The sequence below is a fragment of the Furipterus horrens genome, unplaced genomic scaffold (assembly GCF_987537825.1).
Source record: "Furipterus horrens unplaced genomic scaffold, mFurHor1.1.pri manual_scaffold_3, whole genome shotgun sequence".
Classification (NCBI taxonomy): Eukaryota; Metazoa; Chordata; class Mammalia; order Chiroptera; family Furipteridae; genus Furipterus; species Furipterus horrens.
This window is the reverse complement of record NW_028327173.1, coordinates 181892374-181914844: the sequence shown is the minus strand read 5'-3', so window position 1 is coordinate 181914844 and position 22471 is coordinate 181892374. Positions and strand designations below refer to the sequence as shown.

The following is a 22471-nucleotide window of genomic DNA, read 5'->3' as shown; positions in this document are numbered from 1 at the left end:
CAGTAAGGGGAATAAAAACCAGGAGACTGCGAAGAATGTGGTGTCTCTGAAACCAAGTAAAGAGTATGTTTCAACGAGAGTAATAAATTATCAGAAAAGCCCCCAAGAGACCAAGTAAGATGAGGACTGAGAATTGAACATTGGATTTGGCAAGACATGACCATTTTCCTCAGGAGCTCAGGGCACGGTGAGAGAGGGAAAATAAGGAAACAGATAAATTGCTGTCTAATGGTGGAAATTGTGTTCTACAAATGTTAACTAATTTCTGGAGATTGGTTGAAGATGGAGTGAAGAACTCCCCTTGGAGAGTCAAAGAAAGCTATATGGAAGAGATGTACTTTCAGATTCTGGTAGATGAGAAGAAGGGAAAATTATTGATTCATAAAACTTAAAAAAAATTTTCTAGTTGTTTGTTGATTTTTCTATTATTACTTTTGCAAAACCAATATTCCTTATCCTAAGTGAATATCCAGCTACTATCACTCCATATTTGACATATTTATCAATTATCAGTACACATAATAACTATAAGGACAACATACTCCATCACACCCTACTCCATTTGGAGGCAACTCTTGGAATTATGTTTTTCCTTGTTATAGTCTTTATCTCTTAATTATATTTTAATTCTCTTTTATAGCTGTGTATAAGTGTAGAGACCTTTTTTAAAAATAATGATAGCTATGATGTACCTAACATAGATCATTGTAGGCACTGTTCTAAGAACTACATATATTAATTTATTTTGTTTGCACAAGCAATCCTAATACCTCTGTTGTTACTTTTATTCCATTTGTGATAATTGAGGCCCAGAGAGGCTGAGTAACTTGCTCAAGGCCACATAGTAATGACAGAGCCAGTACTAGAACTGGGCTGTCTGGCTTTAGAGTTTATTATTCTGAGCAGTATGTTGTGCTTCCATCTTTACTATTATATCTCTTACCTCCTGGGATGAGCATTTATCTGTTATGGAAACATCTTTAAGGGATAGCCTCTCTTTAGCTTGAACTACAATTTTCTAAAGACTCAGTAAACCAGTTGCGTACAGCTTATCATTTCAAAATAATCTGGTAAGACCCAGGCACTGGATACATGGTTCTCCACATGGAGAAGTGAGCATTAGATTTTTCACAATTTGTTGTAGATTCTCACCTGACTGTAAAAATTTAGCTCATATACTTAGAGGGTGGTGGTAAAAAGAGCTACAGTCTTTGTGATGAAGGAGATGCCTTCATTGATGGAAAGCTCACTTCATTACTATCCTAGATGTATGTGGCTCATGACTTTGTTTCCCCTCTAACCTAAGTGAAAGCACATGAAAAGATTGCACACTTAAAAAGGTACAGGGTATAAATCAAAGCAATGATGTTTGGCAATGCCTACTATGTGCAAATTATTGCTTTGGGTGCAGTGGCTGTGATTTCTTGAGAGGCAAAATTGAGTAGCCAAAATCTTTAAGATGCTCTGGTGCTCAAATAACAATAAGTGTGTACACAATTGAAATATAAAATAATTTGACCTTAGTCGTGGTTGATTTGTAATTATTTTTAATAAGCTGACTTTATCTGTAAAAATGGTTTTATTATCTTTGTGATGCTATTCTGTAATTGGTTCACCCAGTAGATGGGGATGGGATACATAATTTTCAAAAGCACTTGAAACCTCTCCCTTTAGTAGATTTGGGGTCCCATCTTTGATCTAAAAGTTTTTGAAATTAGATACCAGCCGATTTTTCTTTTTTGGCAGAAAGAGGGTGTAGAATAAATAACTTTCACTAAAACGTGTATAGGTCAACTATCCTAATAATGTTCGTAAGTTGCAGAATCCCTAATTTCATAATTCATATTTTCCCTCAGAGTGAAAGCCTACCCGTTCTTCTCTTCATTCTGTTCTCATTAAAATATTCTTTCCTGGGCATAGTCATTATATATTTTAGAAAAGTTTAAAGGAGCCAGCATTCAAATTTGCACTTAATTTCTACAAATATAGAAAAACCTGCTGAGAAATGGATACTGTGGTTCTCTCCTTGTCTGCTGTGTAATATTGTCATAAATCATGTAAATGAAGGAGGAGGAGGGGACTTAGGTGATTGTTTAGCTCTGGAAAAGAAGCTACTTCCTGCAGAAAGAGGCTTTCAAATGGCCACATACCAAAGGCAACGCTCACACAAGTTTCCTGTGGGCCATTTCCCCTTTGCTGAATCTGACCCAAAGCCAAGGTGAAGGAAATTTTTCTTTTATAAAACCTCAAATCTCTGATAACTCACCACGCTGATCACTATGTTAAAAAAAAGTTATAAAATCTAGGCTATTGTGAACTTCTGAAGAATTTCATGAACTTTCTTTTAAGAAACTTAATAAGATTTTTTTTTTTTTGGAAATTAAGAGAAAAAGGAAGAAAAAAATGGAAAAATTTAGATAAGGTGTTACACTGATGAGCTATCACACTACAAACTTTAGAACCCTTCAAAATATACCTGAAAGAATTAAGTTATGGCTATGGCATGTTAGCTGTCATACTTCAAAATATTTTATCCCCTATTTTGTCCTTTGGAGATGTGCTTTAAAATGTTTCCAATTTTATTTTTATCTATATTTTTACTTTTTAAAACCTATCAATTAAAAGTTTCTTTTCCTTCAAGATATAGATTGCCTAATAGATATTTAAACTCCTTTAATACTTCCCTCCTGCCCAAAACCCCAGGAAAATTAAAGTACAGTGGTATACAGCACCAACTGTTATAGAAAAGTGAAAGTTTGCATGTTTATTAATCTCAGCATTTTCATTTATGAATGACATGAGATGAGTATAGGAAAAGTGGCAAGGACTCTTTTTTCACCAGCTGTGTTATAGTGGTGATATATATATATATATATATATATATATATATATATATATATACACACACACACACATATATATATATATATACACACACACATATATATATATTTTTTTTTTTGGTAAAAAATACAATTGTGCTGCAATTACACTGCATTTTTAAATGTTCACAATAAAATGTTGATGAATCTCAGACACATTTTGAGTAAATCCTAGAGGACATCTCAGTGTATTCCCCCAGCGTTATTCATTTGATTTAAGGGGGGTGCAGAAGTGTTACACTACAGATTGATGTACAGATTTTTTTCCTAATAATTGCAGCAAAGTTGTTATAAGTTGCATGTTATACAAAGCCACCTGGGTCTTATCAGGCCTGCACCCAATACTGAGAGATCAGCCAGGCCCCTGCACAGCTGGGGTGTCACCGCCTGCATCACTCCCCCCGTATGCAGGAACAGGTCGTCACCTTTTCTTACCTGCATAGTGGTCAAACACAGTGGGCACGTACTCCTCTGGGAAGGCATCATTGGCATAGCTCATCAGCAGGCAAGTTTTTCCCACTGCGCCGTCCCCCACCACCACACACTTCAGCATCTTCTTCTCCTCGCTGCCACCGCAGCCGCAGCTGCTGTCATTTCCCTCTTTGCAGTTCATCCTTGCGGCTCCAGCTGCTGTGACTGTGCTGCTGCTGTTGCTGAGTCTCCCGCTTCTCCCAAAGCCCATGAAGCGGCGGGAAGCCAGAGCCAGGCTGAGATCACTTTGCCTTACTTTGGGTACTTGGGACCATGCAGACTTGTCCGAGGCAGCTGGCACATGCCCTCTCACTTCCCATGCCGGTAAAGAAAAGTTAACACACACTTGGGAGAATTATTAAAAGGATCTGTCCCTTTTCCCTATCAGTTTGAGTTCAGAAACCCTCATTTTCACCGAGTTCTAGGGGCTTCCTGGAAGTCTGGAAATTTCAACCGCCTGAGGATTTCACTCTGCCCTCCCGCTCTCCAGACTGGCTGGAGACACTGTGGAATTTTGCTGAATCTTCCCCATTTTCCACCTCACATCTAACATGGAGGAAAGCTGGGCTTTTTAATGGAGTTTTTCCCTTGCTTCCTCCAGCTTGCCGAGTGTCAGGAAATCATGGGTTTCCTGCTGCATTCCATATTAGGATCAGTGGGCTGGGGAAGGCTGCAACAATGGGAGCTCTGTGTGTGTGTGTGTTTGTACTTCTGGGGAACGTTGCCAGGACATGGAGTGGGAAAACACTAGGGGTCCCACTGCAGATTCAAGCTGTCAGACTTCCTGTTTCGTCCACTACTGGGAGGCTGTTTGCCTGTGGCTGGCTGGGAAGAGGCTGACGAAAGGATGGAAACTGGGGAGTACTGTCTGCCACAGAAACAGGGGAATGGTCTAAGTGAGCAGGGAGAACCACACAGCCGTTGTAGAATAACATATGATTTCATCCCTCACCAAGTCACCAGTTAAAAGCTTTATAAATGAAAAATGGACAGTTCCTAACGTACTTAAATGAGAAACCTTAAGTAATTCCTCCCTGCAATAAAGAATTAAAAACCTTCCAGAGGTACATCGTTTCACAGGGAAACGTAGATCATAGGTATAGTATGTGTGATCAGGTTTACGAGTTGCCACAGTTGAGCACTCAAACAAATGTGTATTCCAGACACATTTTTATGGTTGTAGCACATAAGAAATCAATCAGATGCGGGACATTTGCATTTTCTTATTAGTGAATAAACACACATGTGCTTGGCTCACCCTTATTCTTGGAAATGAGAGTGTGGGATGGCCTTATTGGTTTGTTTTAGGCCCCCAAATGCCGCTTTACTTGGATGGTACCCTTTTTGATTTGGTCCCATCCCGTTGGGTCAGCCTGGCCCTCTTCAGTTACAAAGGAGCCATTGGCAGCTGATTTAATTTGGCTGTTGGATCACTCAAGACGAAGCCCCTTTGAAGCTCTACATTTGATTAATGTACTTGGTTTTAAAAAAAGAAGTAGAACCTTGCAAATGATTTTGACAAATGGGTCAAGCCCCTTTTTGATGGGGAAACTCTGTTTCTTTGAGATTTTTGATCACTCTCTTTTTAGGTATTCAGATTATTATCCAATTGATTTGAGGATTTATTTATTGATTGATCGATTTAGATTGTGGAGCAGATCAAGGAAAAGTCTCTCTATCTATATCCATATACATACGCTACTGTCTAGTACAATAATTACAACCCCAGATTGTTCTGTTTTGGATTATAGTAACATTTGCCATAGTACTTAATGTCTCAATACCTTTCTTATAAAGGGTTGGTGTTTCAGTCAGGCTGTTGTGTATCTACTAGGTTATGTTGCCATAACAAACAACTCCCAGTTCTCAATGATATAGAATGATGTGTATTTCTTGCTTACATAGCTGCATTATGTATTTTTGTCACCTTCATTCTGAGATCTAGACTGGTAGTGCAGCCACATTGAGGACATTGTTGATCACTGTGGCAGAGGAAGAAATTAATGTGGTGAGATGGCACTGGCTTTCAAGGCTTCCTTCTGGAGGTGACACTGCTGTCATTCATTGTAAAGCAAGTAACATACCCATGCTAGGTGTGACAAGGTCAGAAGTATAATCCTACCATGTGCCAGGAAGGAGAGAACTAAATATTGGCAAACAGCTTGAATAGATTAGAGATGGTTTAAAAAACCAGAGATCATTCAGTTGAGGTTGAGTTAGCAGTGCAAGTTTTGAATTTTTATGCTTGGTGCCATTCTGAAGCATTTGAAAGCACCCGTAACTGCATGGGATTTACATAATTGTATTTTCATCTAGTCTGGAATAGGTAGTAATGAAACTACCATTTGAAACCTTAGGTTTTTATTCTAGAACATAGGCTCAAGTGTGAAAGTGGCAGCCAAGTACATCTGTGCAGGTGAAGGAGTGACTGGCAATGTTGTAACTCCATCCTGAAGATGAACAGAACCACTCTGAGAACAATGTGATGATATGTACTTGGCAGACCATTGATGGTGTTCTGTCTTTGACCTTGTCTGTCCCTGAGGTTAGGCAATAAATACGGCATGGGGTAAATACGCCATTCAAATATGGAGCTCTCAAACATGGCTGCCTAGCCTGCATTCCCACATTATAGATAGGCCCCAGCCCGCTGAACACTTGGTCTAAGAAAAAAATTGAGAAATTGGATCATGTGAAAATTTGCTACATTCATATATAACCTAAGCCCTGTGCCATCAGACGCAGATATTTAAGTTCATACCAACTGCTACACAGACTAAAATTTAAAGGACATTTAGGATACTGGATGCACCCAGTCACGAGTCTTTTACCTCTAAGTCAAAGGATTGGTACATCTGCCAGATTGGATCGTATATAAATATAGGTCAAGGCTGTTGAGGATGTTGGCTATATTTCTTAAAATAAACTTGTTTTATCATTCTTACTGCTTCCTTCAACTGAATATTTATAGAGAAAACTGTTTGAAACATTCTAGTAAAAATGGCAAAAAGTTAAAATTTTAATAGCCTGCTCATTATATGGATCACTTTGTTCATGTGAGAATAAATCTTTTTAAATATTAAAAGATAGACCTGAAGCAGAATAACAGAATCTAAAACAAAACAAAACAAACAAAAAAGACAGTTTAGCATTGTCCTTATAGGTCCACGAGTTCACAGAATTGTGATTATTTGTCCCAGTGGAATGGTCAGGAATATACTTTAATTGCAAAGATTTATAGGTACAAATTTAGAAGTGGTACGAAGACCATTTGTTCAGCTATTCTTTACCAGATGCCTGTACTTTAGAATCCTGGGCCAAGTGAATGGCTGAGCAGTGGTTTCATAGCCATTAATTATTTGGTTTACCTCAAGCACCAAGTTTACACAAACTTACCAATACATGGTTAAGTCTTGCCAAGCAACATTTCCTGCTTTTTCTAAGAGATCTTAAGTGCTTGGCTCTCTTCTGTCCTCTGAACTTTGGCTTCACATAAATTTTGCCAAATGCCAACAGAACATCTCTGAGTACAATTCTGACTCTTCTGATTGTTTCCAGTTTTAGTGTGACTTAAAAAAAGGAGCTCAGACTTTCCTCCTCTATTTTTTTTTCTTTTGCATTTGAAACTCAAAGCTACTCAGGGAAATAATGCATTGGTTCAGATACTCTGATTCTGGATTAGCCTCCACCTAGGACACTGCATTAATTCTAGTCTGAGGAATGTGGGATGTGCTGTGGTTACTAAGATCCTGGATGCCCAGCCCAGTGACAAGTCATCCCCATTCCAGAGGAAGTGCTTTTTGAGGCCTGTATGGAAGTGAGGCATCTAGTGGTGGTGGGTATGGTGAGAGGCAGGAGGGGCTGCTAGCTGTAGGAGTTCTGATCTAAGTCTCTCAGTGGTTCTAAACCTCAGGATCAGTTGGGGAACTGCTAAAACTTAACATGCTGTCCTAGGACTAGCCTGGATGGGAACTTCCCTTCTCCAGGGGTGTGAGTCATTGCCATCAGGGACACTCATTCCTAAAGGCTTTCCCTAACCTCAGAAAAAATTCTAAAATTGATGCTGGTGTAACATAACTCCTTTCATAATTATGCTAGAAAAATCAAATGAGCATTTCGAGAAGCAGAGGTTCTTCTGTGAGGCAGTAGGGTAAGCCATTAAATTCCCTCCAATGCCACGGTAAATGTCATCATGGCGCCTGTTCTAGATGAATCTGGATATGGCTGCTGAGTCCTTCTCCTGCCTGTGCTCCAGATGTCTGTCACAGACTGATTGGCATGCAAAGTAAAATCCTTTTCTAACCCTGCTCAACCTTCACCTGATACCAAAAGTAACTCTACCTATATAATCAAGAAGGAAGGAGAAAAGGGAGATAGATCTTTTAATATGTAACAATTATTATTTATTAGGCATTGTGCTATGAAATTTTGCACAGAGACAAAGACAGTGGATCTCTGGTAGTCTCAAACAGGCTGCCTAGGCCCAGACTGGGACATGATCTGGCGTCACCAGGGGCAGATCCAGGAAGTAAAGAAAGTGCACCTCTACAACAGTATATAAGATGTAGTGGGTGGAGTGATTCTCAGCTAGCCAGAGGGAAAGACCCACTGAAGAGCAACACAACAACAACCAAAACCCAAGTACAAGCAGATAGCCCAAATAAATAACATAAAGGGCATCCCAAGAAGATCAGGTTCAGAAGATCAAGAAGATTGCACCACTGAATCTCACAGGTCTCCTACCATAGACAGTCACACTACATAGACAGGAAGTCAAAGCAGATCAATCTAAGAAGCAGAAACAAACAAGAAGAGTCACCTAAAATGGGGAGACAAAGAAACAACCTCCTATTGAAACAAAAAGAGAAATCCCCAGAAAGAATGCTAAATGAAATAGAGGCAAGCAAACTATCAGACATGGAATTCAAAATATTGGTTATAAGGAAGCCCAATGAGCTCAGTTAGCTCCAAAAAAACTACAAAGCACTCCAGGGGAACTTCAAAGAACTCCAGAGAAACTACAAAGAACTCCATGGGAGCTACAAGAAACTTACTATAAACTACAACAGCATGAAAAAGGACATAGAAACTATTAGTAAGAGCCAGGAGGAAATGAAGAATACAATTTTTGAATTGAAGAACATAGTAGAAGGAATAAAAAACAGGCTAGGTGAAGCAGGGGATTGGATCAGTGAGCTGGAGGACAAAGTAGAAAAAAATTTTCAGACAGTCCAACAGAACAAAAAGACTGAAAAAGAATGAAGAGGTTTTAAGAAAGCTTCAGGACAACATGAAATGTAATAATATTCGTATTATAGGAATACCAGAAGGAGAAGAAGAGGATAGAAAACCTGTTTGAAAAACTAATGACAGAAAACTTCCCTAACTTGTTGAAAAGAAAGTAACACAAGTCCAGGAAGCACAGAGGGTCCCAATGAAGATGAACCCAAAGAGCCCACTGCAAGACATATCATAATTAAAATGGCGAATTTCAAAGACAAAGAAAGAATCCTAAAAGTAGCAAGAGAGAAACAGCTAATAACATACAAAGGTGCTTCACTAAGGCTATCAGCTGATTTCTCAACAGAAACACTACAAGCCAGAAGGGAATGGCAAAAAATATTCCAAGTAATGAAAAACAAAGGCCTACAACCAAGAATACTCTACTCAGCAAGGTTCTTATTCAAAATGGAAGGTAAAATATGGAGTTTCCCAGACAAAAAAAAAAAGCTAAAAGCATGCATTTCCACCAAATTGGCATTGTAAGAGATGCTAAAGGGTCTGCTTTAAGAAGATGGAGCAACAGAGAGAGACAGAGAGGAACACAGGTACAAAGGGGAAAAATCACAATGAATTAGTACCTATCAATAATAACCTTAAATGTAAATGGATTGAATGCTCCAATCAAAAGACATAGGGTAGCTGAATGAATAAGAAAACATGACCCACATATATGCTGTCTACAAGAGACCCACCTCAGAACAAAAGATCTACACAGACTAAAAGTTCAGGGATGGAAAAAATATTTCAAGCAAACATACATGAAAACAAAGCTGTGGTAGGAATACTTATATCAGACAAAATAGATTTTACAACAAAGCCCATAAAAAGAAACAAAGAAAAACATCTCATAATACTTAAGGGAACAATCCACCAAAAAGATATAAATAACCCTTGTAAACATATATGCACCCAATGTAGGAGTGCCCAAATATATAGGGAAAATCTTGGAGACTTCAAGAAGGATATCAATAGCAACATACTCATAATAGGGTACCTTAACACCCCATTGTCACAAATGAACAATCTTCCAAGCAAAGAAACACCAGGAAAATTGTGGCATAGATCAAATGGACTTAATTGATATATATAGAACCTTTCATCCCAAAGAAGCAAAATATACATTCTATTCAAATGCACATGGAACATTTTCAAAGATAGATCACATGGTACGACACAAAACAAGCTTCAACAGAGTCAAAAAAATTAAAATTATATCAAGCATCTTCTCAGATCACAATGGCTTGAAACTAGAGACCAACCTCAAGGAAAAAACCCAAAATTCTTCAAATTCATAGAGAATGAATAACATGCTATTAAACAATGAATGGGTTAACAATGAGATCAAAGAAAGAATAAAAAAGTTTCTGGAAACAAATGAAAATGAATACACAACAAACAAAAACCTATGGGACACAGCAAAGACAATCCTGAGAGGGAAGTTCATAGTAATACAGGCATACCTAATAAGGATTGGAAAATTTAGAATAAACACCCTAACCCTACATCTGCAAGAACTAGAGGAACCACAACAAACAAAGCCCAGAGTGAGTAGACAGAAGGAATAATATCAGAGCAGAATTAAATGACATAGAGTTAAAAGAACAATTGAAAAGATCAATAAATCCAGGAGCTGGTTCTTTGAAAAGATAAACAAAATTGACAAGCCTTTAACCAGATTCATTAAGAAAAAAAGAGAGAGGACCCAAATAAATAACATCAGAAACAAAAGAGTAGAAATCACAACCGATACCACAAAAAGACAAAGGATTGTAAGAAATTACTATGGACAACTCTATGACAAGAAATTTGACAACCTGGGTGAAATGGAAAAATTTCTGGAAACACACAATCTTTCAAAACTGAATCAAGAAAAAGAGAAAACCTGAATAGACTGATAACAACTAGTGAAATTGAAGCAGTAACCAAAAAAGCTTTTGGCACTCAAAAGCCCTGGACTGGATGGCTTCACAGGTGAATTTTACCAAACATTTAGGGAAGAACTAATTCCTATCCTCAAACTATTCCAAAAAATCCAAGAAGAGGTAAGAATCCAAATTTCTTTCTATGAGGCTAGTATTATCCTAATACCAAAACCAGGTTAAGACACAACAAAGAAAGGAAACTACAGGCCAATATTGCTGATGAACATAGATGCTGAAATCCTCAACAAAATATTGGCAAACCAGATCCAGCAATACATTAAAAACATCATACACCATGATCAAGTGGGATTCATCCCAGGGATGCAAGGATGGTATAATATTTGCATATCAGTAAATGTAATACATCACATAAACAAAATGAAAAAAATCACTTGGTCATATTTATACATGCTAAAAAAGCATTTGATAATGTACAGCATCCACTTATGATAAAAATGCTCAGCAAAGTGGGAATAGAGGGAGCATACCTCAACATAATAAAGTACATATATTAGAAAACTTCAGCCAACATCATACTCAATGGGCAAAAAATGAAAACTTTTCCCCTAAGATCGGGAACAAGATTGGATGTCCACTCTCTCCACTTCTGTTCAACATAGTTTTGGAAGTTCTAACCACAGCAGTCAGACAATAAAAAGAAATAAAAGGCATCCAAATTGGAAAGCAGGAAGTAAAACTGTCATTATTTGCAGACAACATGATAGTGTACAGAGAAAACCTGATAGGCTCCACCAAAAAACTACTTGACCTAATATGTGGATTTTGCAATATAGAGAGATACAAAGTTAATATTCAGAAATAAAAGGCATTTTTGTATGCCAACAATGAAATATCAGAGATAGAAACTAGAGAAAACCCCCATTAATATAACAACAAGTAAAATAAAGTACTTAGGAATAAACTTAACCAAGGAGGTAAAAGACCTGTACTCGGACAACTATAGAACACTGAAGATAGACATTAAGGAAGATACAAATAAATGGAAGTATATACCGTGTTCATGGATTGGAAGAATTAACATCATTAAAATGACCATACTACCCAAAGCAATTTATAGATTCAACACAATCCTTATTAAAATACCAATGACATATTTCACAAACATAGAAAAAATACTTCGAAAGTTTATATGGAACCAAAAATGACCCTGAATAGCCTCAGCAATCTTGAGAAAGAATTACAAAGTAGGAAGAATCACAATACTTGATATCAAACTATATAACAAGGTCACTGTAATCAAAACAGTCTGGTACTGGCATAAGAACAGACATATAGATCAATGGAACAGAACAGAGAGCCCAGAAGTAAACCCAGGTCTATATGGTCAATTAATATTCAACAAAGGGGGCAGAAGCATAAAATGGAGTAAAAATAGCCTCTTCAACAAATGGTGTTGGGAGAACTGGACAGGGACATGCAAAGAAATGAAATTAGACCACCAATTAACACCATATGCAAGAATAAACTCAAGATGGATAAAAACTTAAATGTAAGCAATGGCACCATAAAGGTCCTAGAGGAAAACATAAGCAGGAAAATTAAGATATCCCACGCAGCAATATTTCACTGATGTATCTCCTAGGGCAAGGGAAATAAAGGAAGGAATAAACAAACGACTACATCAAACTAAAAAGTCTGTTCAGTGAAAGGAAACATCAGCAAGATGAAAAGAGAGCCAATGGTATGGGAAAACATATTTGCCGATGATACCTCAGACAAGGGTTTGATTGCCAAAATATTTAAAAGACTTATATGACTCAACAGCAGGAAGACATACAACCCAATTAAAAAATGGGCAAAGGACCCGAGCATACAATTCTCCAAGGAGGATATACAGAGGGCCCATAGGCATATGAAAGGATGTTCAACATCACCAGCCATCAGAAAGATGCAAATTAAAACCCCAATGAGATACCACCTCACACTGGTCAGAATGGCCATCATTAACAAATCAACGAACAACAAGTGCTGGCGAGGATGTGGAGGAAACCCTACTACACTCTTGGTGAGAATGCAGACTGGTGCAACCACTATGGAAAACAATATGAAATTTCCTCAAAAAACTAAAAATGAAACTGCCTTTTGATCTGGTAATTCTACTGCTGGGATTATATGCAAAGAATCCTGAAACACCAATTCAAAAAAAACCTATGCACCCCTTTGTTCATAGCAGTACTATTTACAATAGCCAAGTGCAGGAAGCAGCCTAAGTGCCCATTAGTGGATGAGTAGATCAAAAACCTGGTACATTTACACAACGAAGTACTACATAGCAGTGAAAAAAGCGGGGCAGCGAAAGACAAATACCATATGATCTCACCTGATATGGGAACCTAATGTACAAAACAAACAAATGAGCAAAATAGAACCAGAAGCGTGGAAACAAGGGACAGACTGACAGTAACCAGATGGGAGGGGGAGGGGAAGGGACTATCAAAGAAATAGTATAAATGACCCATGGATATGGACAACAGGTCAGAGATTGACTGTGGGGGGTGGGGTGGGCAGGGTAGGAGAGAGCAATGGGGGAAAAATGGGACAACTGTAATAGAACAACAATAAAAAATATGAAAAGAAAGAAATTTTGCACACTCATTACATTTAGTCCTTAGAGTGGTAGGTGTCATGATTTCCACTTTTCTAAATGGAAACAGTCTCAGGCCCAAAGTCACAGAGGTGGTAAGTTAAGTGATGGAACAGGGATTCATGTCCAACTCTTAACTGAAGGCTGTATTTCACTTGTTCTTCAAGCCTTTTTAGAATCATTGTTAATTATCAATTATTTACATGATTTTAAATGTATAATATAGGGACGGAGGCCCTGGCTGGTTTGGCTCAGTGGATTGAGCGTCGGCCTGCGAGCTAAGTGTCGCTGGTTCGATCTTCCAGTCAGGGCACATCAGAGAAGGAAAACTCTGACTCCAAAAAACCTCCGCTGCCTTGCGGCATACCTCTTCAGGGGAAAGGCTAAGGGAGTAAACCCCGACAGAAAATCCGGAGCCGGAGTCCCTAAGGCGGTTTGACGTTGTAGTCAACACCGGCAACTCCTGCGGCGCACCTGAAGCCAAGCTGTATTGACTCCGTCTTTCCCTTGGACCCTTCAGCTGCGAAGAGAGGGGTGGTCTGCTGCATGGGCAACAGCAGACCCTCCATATCACCCTGCCCAGGCTCTGTAGCTTCAGCTTCACTGGAGAGGACACTCCAGCGTCATCGCAAGATGTCGATTCAACACAGGAGGAGACAGATACCGTGTCACTCCCGAGTCGGACTGCACAGCCATTCTCGGCGGTGCAGATAGACTCTTAAGAAGCTACACCATCGTCTCTCGAGACGGACGGCTGCCAATACGAATACGAATATAGGGACGGGTAATGGCTAGAAATACTGTTTATCGTGGACTTATTAATTCCTGCAGCAGATGTTTATCAAGCACTGACTAGGTATTGGGGGTATTGTGGTGAACAAAGCAGATAAAAAACATTGTTGCCCTGTGAAACTTACATTCTGGTGGGAGGAGATACATAACAATGAACACAGAAGATATGTAAATTATCTTCATAGGTGATCCATACTAAGGGAAAATAAGAAGTCTGTAGCAAGCTAAGGATAATTGGCCAGGAAAGAGGGGTAAGTTCTCAAAGATTGAATGTTTAATAGGGGATTTCTGATATGTGGGGGAAGAATATTTTAGACAGAGGGAATAGCTAATTCAAAGGCCCGAATGTGAGGGTATCCCTAGAATGAGGTCCAGAGTGCCTGGAACGGAGTGAGTGAGGGATAAAGTGATGGAACAGAGTGCCAGGCTGAGGAGCCTCTTAGGTCATGGTTCCAACTTTGGCCAAGTGTGTTGGGGAGCCACTGAACGGTTGGAGCACAAGAGTGATAGGAGCAGGTGTATTTTAAAAGGGTCACTCATCTGGCTTCTGTGAAGATCATAGGCTGGGAGTGAGGGGAGGATGAAAGGGAGGAGCTCAGTTGTAATAATCCAAGTAAAATATGGCGGTGGCTTGGACCAGAGAGGAAATGGAGAGAAGAGGTCATACTCTGGTTATCCAGTGATCTAAGGGATTGGTTGTAGGTTATGAGGAAATAAGAGGAGGCATGGATAAACCCTAAAGGTTTTTTTCTTGAGCAACTGGAAAGATGGAACTTTCATTAACTGAGACTGTGAGTGGAGATTTGAGGGTTGGGAAGATAAAGATTTCAGTTTTGGGGTGGTGTGTATACTAGGCAAACAGGGACATACATGGTCTTGGATTTCAGGGGAGTGCTTGGCTGGAGATGTCTGTTTGCTTCCCTGGAGAAAGGAGAATCCTCTTTAAGTAAGAGGAACAAAGAAGATGGAGGAGAAGCAAGGAGAGTGCCTCAAGGAGGAACGCAAGAGAGTGTGGTGTTCAGGAGGCTAAGAAAGAAAGGTGTTTTCCAGAGGAGATAGTGACCAACAGTGCTGAATGCTGCACATTCAGGTAAGAGGAGGACTGACAACTGACTGTGGGATTTTGCAATGTGAAGGTCACTGTTGATCTTGATGACAGTGGTTTTGGCAGAGTTAATGGGGACAAAAACCTGACTGGAGAGGTCTAAGAGAAGAATCAAAGAAATTGGAGATTTTTTCTTTTACAGGCCAGAGTAAACAGCACAGTTTTGTGCTGATGGGAATGACCTAATAAAAATGAAAAAATTGATGTAGGAGATAGAGGGAGACTTGTGGGTAAGAGTAAAAGTGTTCATAAGGTTTTGCAAGGAGGGAAGAGATTAAAATATCTCTTTATGATGGCCCGATAATGACAACTTTTGTCACTGAAATGTTTTCAAGTGGTTTCCTCAAGTGGTGTATTTTAGTGATAACAGAATCCCAGATAGCCAGGTCCATTTCTTGAAAGCTGGCATATCCGGATTTTGAATGTTAAGGATAAAATGATGGGATTTGTTACAAAGAATGATCTACAGTGAAAAAGACTTTATTGCTGAGAGTTTGATTTTTTTCCCTGAACATGATGTTCCTCACAGGTCACAGAAAACAAACAACAAAAAAAACCACACCCAGGTTATGTATTATTGGGGTATATTTGAACATTGTAAGTGCTGTAGGAGAACCTGAAGAAATGTTGTCAAAGTGGATTGGGAACTGTTCAAATTGCTAAACTTTCAGCTTTTGTGTGTCTATGTTCCTTGACTTAGCATCTGACAGAGCTTTGAAAGTGATTGTCAGTGAAAAATCATGTTATGATTTTTGGATCCTCTGCTTAATTCAATTATGAGTTCTCTGAAAGATCCATTCTAGATTGCCATTCCTGCTGTACACAATTGTGACTTAATATTTTAAAGTTTATTGGAAACAAAATATCAGAAAATAAATCATCTATATATGTGGATAGAAACTGATCTAAGTTGACATGAAATTGGATGCCTTGGTGGAAATTGTGAACAATATTCTACTTCTCAGTTATACATAACTATTATTGTTTTATTTTTAAATTATATTTTTATTATTTAATATTGAAATGAACCTTCGTTTCTTTTCTTAACCTAAAATTCATAGCACTGTGTTAACTGACTGCCCATCAAAAGCTGGGGGAACCTTAGGTTAGGTCATGCATGTAGCCTTTGGAAAAATGTTTAGACTGTATTCAAGGGTCATGGTAAGCCACTGGAATGTAGGGAATGACATGCTCTTGTCAGTGTTTTTAATAAAGTTCTTCCAGTTGTTGTATTGGGTAGAGAGGTAGAAATGTGGAATTAGAGAGATCAGTGAAGGCTGGCCTACTGGAGAGATGATGATTACTGGGATTGCAGTGGTATCAAGGTAGACAATAATATTTAACAATTATTGAGTACTTACTGTAAGAATCCTATGAAATAGATATTATTATTGTTCCCAGTTTTACAGGTGAGGAAACTGAGGCACAATGAGGCAAAGTACTAACTTATGTAAGGTCACACAGCTATGGGATTGGAGCTTGGATTCCAAGTAATCTGATTCCATAAATCATGACTTTAGTCTATACTAACTTGCCTCTCTTAGATGGAGAAGAGAAAGGTAGATAAAGATATATTAGGGACAGGATCAGGAGGACTTAGTAATTGATGGGCTGTGGTGGTGAGGAAGATGATGATGCAGAGGTGATACCCATGTTTTCCCTGAATTGACTAGAAGGAGTCAATACTTACTGAAACAAAGACTGGAGGACATGTAGATTTGGAGGGGAAAATCAAAGTGCAGTCCAGCACATACAGGTTCTGATGCCTGTGAGACAGTCAAGTGAAATATCTCTTTATGATGGCCTGATAATGACAACTTTTGTCATTGAAATGTTTTCAAGTGGTTTCCTCAAGTGGTGTATTTTAGTGATAGGCTGTGGCCTGTGTGGTATTGCAGCCAGGAGAGTTCTGGGCTGTAGATACCATCTGGGGACCAGTAATATACTGGAAACGGTTGTGGTTTCAGTTGGCTCACCAGCAATGCCATATTTGATATGTAACCAGGTCCCAGTGCTATGCTGAAAGAATAAATTTATAGAGGAGCCATGGATCTTTGGATTTGAAGTGTATTGTATGTTATAATATGGACTCCTGTCATCCAAAGTTTAGCTTTCTGACTGTTAGGTGGTTAATAATGTTCACTCAAAGCAGTCTCATGCTTCAGATATTTCCAGTGAAACTACTGTGAAAGAAAAGCACTATGAAAAACATCCACTTCAAACATGTGTATGAAAACTTAAAACTGTCTCTTTAATGAATGGCTCTAATGATTTGCATTCTTAGTTTGCTAAGAGATATACATCACTTTTTCAAGTTCTAGACCTCACCAATATTATTAATCAAGATGGTATGGAAAATAATCTTATTTTATATTTTAAGTATTAATAACCTCATGTTTTAAAAGTTACAAGACTAGTAATAAATTTTTTATCCAGATTCACCAATTATTAACATGTTGTCATGTCTGCTTTATCGTGCCTCCTCTCTTCAAATATACATAGTATTTCCTGAACCTGTGCTGCAGACATTATATCCTATTGCTTATAAATACTTAAGCATGCATTTCCTAAGAATGAGCTCATTTATCAAGTTCAGGGAATATAATGTCTTGATTATTTGCAGTTTATATTCAAATCTGTAATAGCCATAATTGAAAAATAAAAAAAAATATTAAAAAACTCTCTCAAATCCCAAATTTCTTTATAGCAATTTCCCCCTCAATAGGGGATCCAACCTAAGAACATGCATTTCATTTAGTTATCATGCCTTTTTAAATCTCCTTTAATTTGGACACTGTCTCAGTCTTTATTTGTCTTTCAAGATGTAAAATTTGAAGCACATAGGCTAATGTTTTGTAAAACTCTCCTCACTTTAGGTTTATCTGATGTTTCCCCAGTATCCGATGAAGGTTATGCACTTTTGGTAGAAATGCTGTAAAAGTTAGGGATGTATTGTTCTCAGTGTATTGTGTCTGGAGGCAAACAATGCCGTTCCTGATTATTAATGATGTTAACTTTGGTCACTTGGTTAAAGTGGTATTTGCCAAGCTTCATCATAATAAAGTTATAATTTTTTCCTTCATAATATTAATTAGTCTAAAAGAGTTAAATTGTAAGGTAAATTTCCCCACCTAAAAGCTATCTCTACAACTCAAGATCTGGTTTGCCCATAGCCAGATCCCTAGGAGGAAGATGCATTAGGAATCTAGCAGCCAGCTAATTAAATCTGGCATGGGGACCAATATGTATTTGTTCAGCTTCTGATCCTCTGATTTAGATCTCTCAGTCATAGCACAGGGCTCAGCTGGAAGGGTGGGGGTATGAGGTCATATTCATGATGTGGTTCCAGCCATTCTTAGACAGAAGAGAACATTTGGTCTTTGTACCACTCCTACTTTTCCTTCCAATCTGGTTCTAAAGAGGGCTGCCTGATTTTTATTCAATATGCGCCCAGATGATTTTATATAAATTTTCATTGCCTTATTTCCCCTCTTTACATGGATACTAATATTCCTAATATCCTGAAATTAGGTATTGACCTTTTTCCTTGTCTCTTATCCCCTACATTTATCAATTTTAAGAGTGCCAAAACAGACCTTATAGCATCAAATATCTGCTGATATAAACATGAAGTTTTATGTTTAATATACAGCTGAGTTTATTTTCATTTCATTCTTGACTAAAATGATTATTCTTTCAGGCCTGTTATCAGTTCTAACACAAATTCTCTAACAACCACTAAAAGCAACATAGTTGTGTAAGGCTTTATGCATATTTTGATCCATTTTTTATTTTATAAACTTCTAACGAGTCATCCAGTATGAATTTTAGCAGACTAGTGTAAAATGGTACAGTTTTATGATTTTTCTGACTTTGATAAAATTGGGGCATATTTTGCCTTGTTCTACATCTCTTCAAAGCTTGCAACAAGTTTACTGAAATTCTTGTTGTTTAAGGACAGCTCTAAATGAGATTTCAGAGGGAATTCCTTTCAGCCAAAAATATTTTAAAAGAGCATTTGTTCTTAATTTGTTTCCATAGAAATTAACTTTCTAGACCTGTGTTTACAGTTATTTAACCCTCAAGTGAACTGTATTGGGTAAAAATAATAAGAGAAAATTTATTCCATTTAATAATGCTGTCTTCATAGTTGACCTCCAAGGTAATAGAATGAACTACAAAATAGAAAATATGTTTTATGCTGTTAAGTAGTGTATCAAATTTGGTAAAAAATATCGCCTTATTTACTATTAGTAAATTAAAAATATCAAATACCCAAGTTGAAACAGGAACCTCACCTCATTTGGTCAAGAATTGAAATTGTACACTTCAAAAAATACATTGATTACATGAGTAGCTACTTTTAGGTTGGGGGCTTTGAGTGTTCTTAGAATCCTTTTCAACTGAAGTCACAACTGTGTAAAATATTTATTTTATAGCCTTGAATATATTGTGCTTCGTAATAAATGATAAGAAATTTTCTAGCACAACATTGTTTTAACTATCTTATAGTGGTCAACTTCAGCCAGACAGTTTTTCTGTAGGGAATATTGAAAGACAATAATAATTTTATAATGTTTCTATCATTTCCCTTTTATGAAAAGAATATAAACTAATTCCAAAATGACCTCAAGAATTATTTAAAACTAAGGCACAGAGGGTTTATTAGTTAGGTTAAGATTAAGACATCATAACAAAGAAACAGCGAATAATACTGTGACTTTAAGAGCACACAAGCATGCATATTTCTCTTTCTGAGTCTAGGCTGGTGGGCAGGTTGGTTCCATGTACTTATTCAGAACACCACGTTCCTTTCATCTTGTTCCTTTATTGTTTTCTAGGATATTGTCTATATTTGCTTGGTTGAAGCTAGGTTTTGGGCACATCCATATTCCAGTCCTTCAGAAAGGGAAGAGAGCCTGAAGAAGTGCATGTCTGATGTCTTTAAGGTCCAGACCAAGAAATGGCACACATTTGTCCTGCTTACATTCCTTTGTCACATGGTTACTAAATGTAAGGGAAGTTGGGGAATGTAGTCTAGCTGGGTGGCCTTGCACCCATTGATAATTGTATTACTATGGAAGAAGGGGTGGACGTCCAGCTCCATAGAATGGCTGGTAACTTGCCTAAGGTCACACAGCTAGTAAGTGAAAATTCAAACCCAGACAGCCTTGTTCTTTAAATATTGGCCTTAAATATTGTTGCAGTTTTTCATTGCTGTATAACAGTTATCCTAAAATATCTGACTGTTGGCTGGGTGGTTTTTCTGTTGCCTATAGTCTCTCATGTGTCTACATTCAGCTGGTGGATTGTTTTAAGACTGCCTTCAACTGGAGCTGCAAGTGGGGCACTTTGATTTTATCCTTACAGCACTGTATTCTCAAGGAAGCATTCCAACAAGGGATGTCTAGGAGCATAGAAATAGAAGCTATAAATTCTCAGAAAGCCTGGCACTGGATTCACACATCTTCACTTCTACTGCATTCTTTTAATAGAAACAAGCCAGAGGGCCAATGCAGATTTAAGGGGGTCGGGCTCCAGAGCCTAGAGTAGGGGAAAATTGATGTCAGTGGGTGTATGGGATGGGTGCTACTGTTGTGACCATCTTTCTAAACAATTTACAAAAGATATTAGGCAAATCCACTTCTCAAAATCTAGGACTAGAGAGTGCCTAGGGAAATTATAGTTCGAGAGATGCTCTGATTCAAGTCTGAAATTCACATAACAGATATATAGGATCTGTTATCTTCCCATTTTCAATCTGCTCTAAGGGAAGATCATGACAGAAAGCGTGCAGGAATAAATTAAAAGACTAAGAAAAAATGTTTGGTTTCGAAAGGGTGATAAGCACCATTGACTTACTTTGTTACATTTTGGGGTGTGTTCGAGGAACTATGAGACTAATGAATGGATATGTGTTAGTTTTGTTCTTAGAGGGGACTTGAGGATGGGAATGAATTCACCTGGGGAAAACCAGGAGAAGATGCTCCCTGAATTAAAAGAGGGCTAAGAGGCCTCTGACTTCATAGGGAGAGTCTGTGAGAAGCAGAGAACCTCTCTAGAGCGAGGTAGAGGGGTCAGAGTTCTTTCAAGTAGAAGTCAGGGATCGGGAAGGCAGTCAACTATGGGAAGTAAAGTTCATTGGGGACGATGGGCAAGGGGATCACTTGGGATTCGGAGCATGGAGGAGGAGGAGATTGAGAAGAGCTGAAACCTGACATGGAAACCTGAGGTAAGGTACTCCTGAAATCTTCCAAGGGCAGTGAGTGCATCCTGTTTATGCTCACATCCTTAAAGGCAAATTAGTGTTAGGCATGTGGTAGATACTCATAAATGTTTATTTAAGGAAAGAAACTTTAAACTGAAGAAGTGAGAAAATTCCTAACTCATAAAGTCTAGCAGTAGTGGGTGGTAACAAAAAGGCCAGGAGGCTAGTTGGTAGCGAATGGTCAGAATTTGTGATTTTGAAAATCAGGGCGGAAGAGGGGATAGTCTCTGCACGTTTTGTTGGAAGGGGTGCTTAAAAGAGCCATGGTACCTCTCTGCTACAGTCTCTGATCTGATGGGAAATACAATCTGTGTCCATTTCTGGGGCCTTGTAGGACATAATTTAACTCTCAGTAAAAACCAAATTCATGAAACAGTAGGGTATTTTAAAGATGTTTTACTAAACTGTATAGCTAAATTTCTAAATCTTGAAGGTAGATGATCCCAGTTGTGCTAAATTACTGATTTTTAACTAGTTCCACATTTTTAAGTCTCTTTCAATATGGCTATATTGTCCTTAGCATCATTTTTGTAGTTCTTTTTCATCCTTAAGGTTTATCATTTTAGGCTAAGTAAAATTTCCTGTAGCTTTTAGTGAGTAGCACTGCTAGCAGCTATTAGCTGATTCTTATGTTACATTGTATAGTGTTTAAGACTTGTTGATTATATCAACCCAAGAACAATGATGCAAGCTGAGTGTTTGTGTAAATTGCCTTTGGAATTCCAACACTATATATTGCAAAGGTATATATCAGAATCAGAGCAAAAACCTTCTCCTTCTGGTTATGATATAGAAGAATAGGAAAGATATTTGTTCCTACAGTAACAACTAGAATCCCAGATAAAATTAAAATTATTCTTGTGTATGGCACTAATGAAGAGAAGTGAATTCAGGAAACCTTGAAGAACTTCATGGGGGAAAGGTAAAAACAAAACAAAAATATTATATTCAGCGTTTTTTATACACATGGTCTAGAATACAATAAAGAACAATAACCAATTGAGAAATGAAAAACAGCAAAAATACTTAACTTATAATTAAGAAAAGTTGACTCATAATTAAGAAAAAAGAGAGCCACCAGACAAACTAGTATATGACGTAATGTAATTAGCAAGCAAAGACATCAAAACATCTATCATGAAT

General features: G+C 37.9%; 1 protein-coding gene across 1 annotated transcript in view; it reads right to left on the bottom strand.

Annotated features, from left to right (window-relative positions):
* RHOJ (ras homolog family member J) overlaps positions 1–3984 on the bottom strand; it is a 78155-nt gene extending 74171 nt beyond the window's left edge. The window contains exon 1 of the mRNA XM_090270963.1: positions 3318–3984. Coding sequence (XP_090127089.1) covers positions 3318–3564 — 247 coding nt within the window. The 5' untranslated portion in view covers positions 3565–3984. The remainder of the gene's footprint in view (positions 1–3317) is intronic.
* Positions 3985–22471: the final 18487 nt, after the last annotated feature.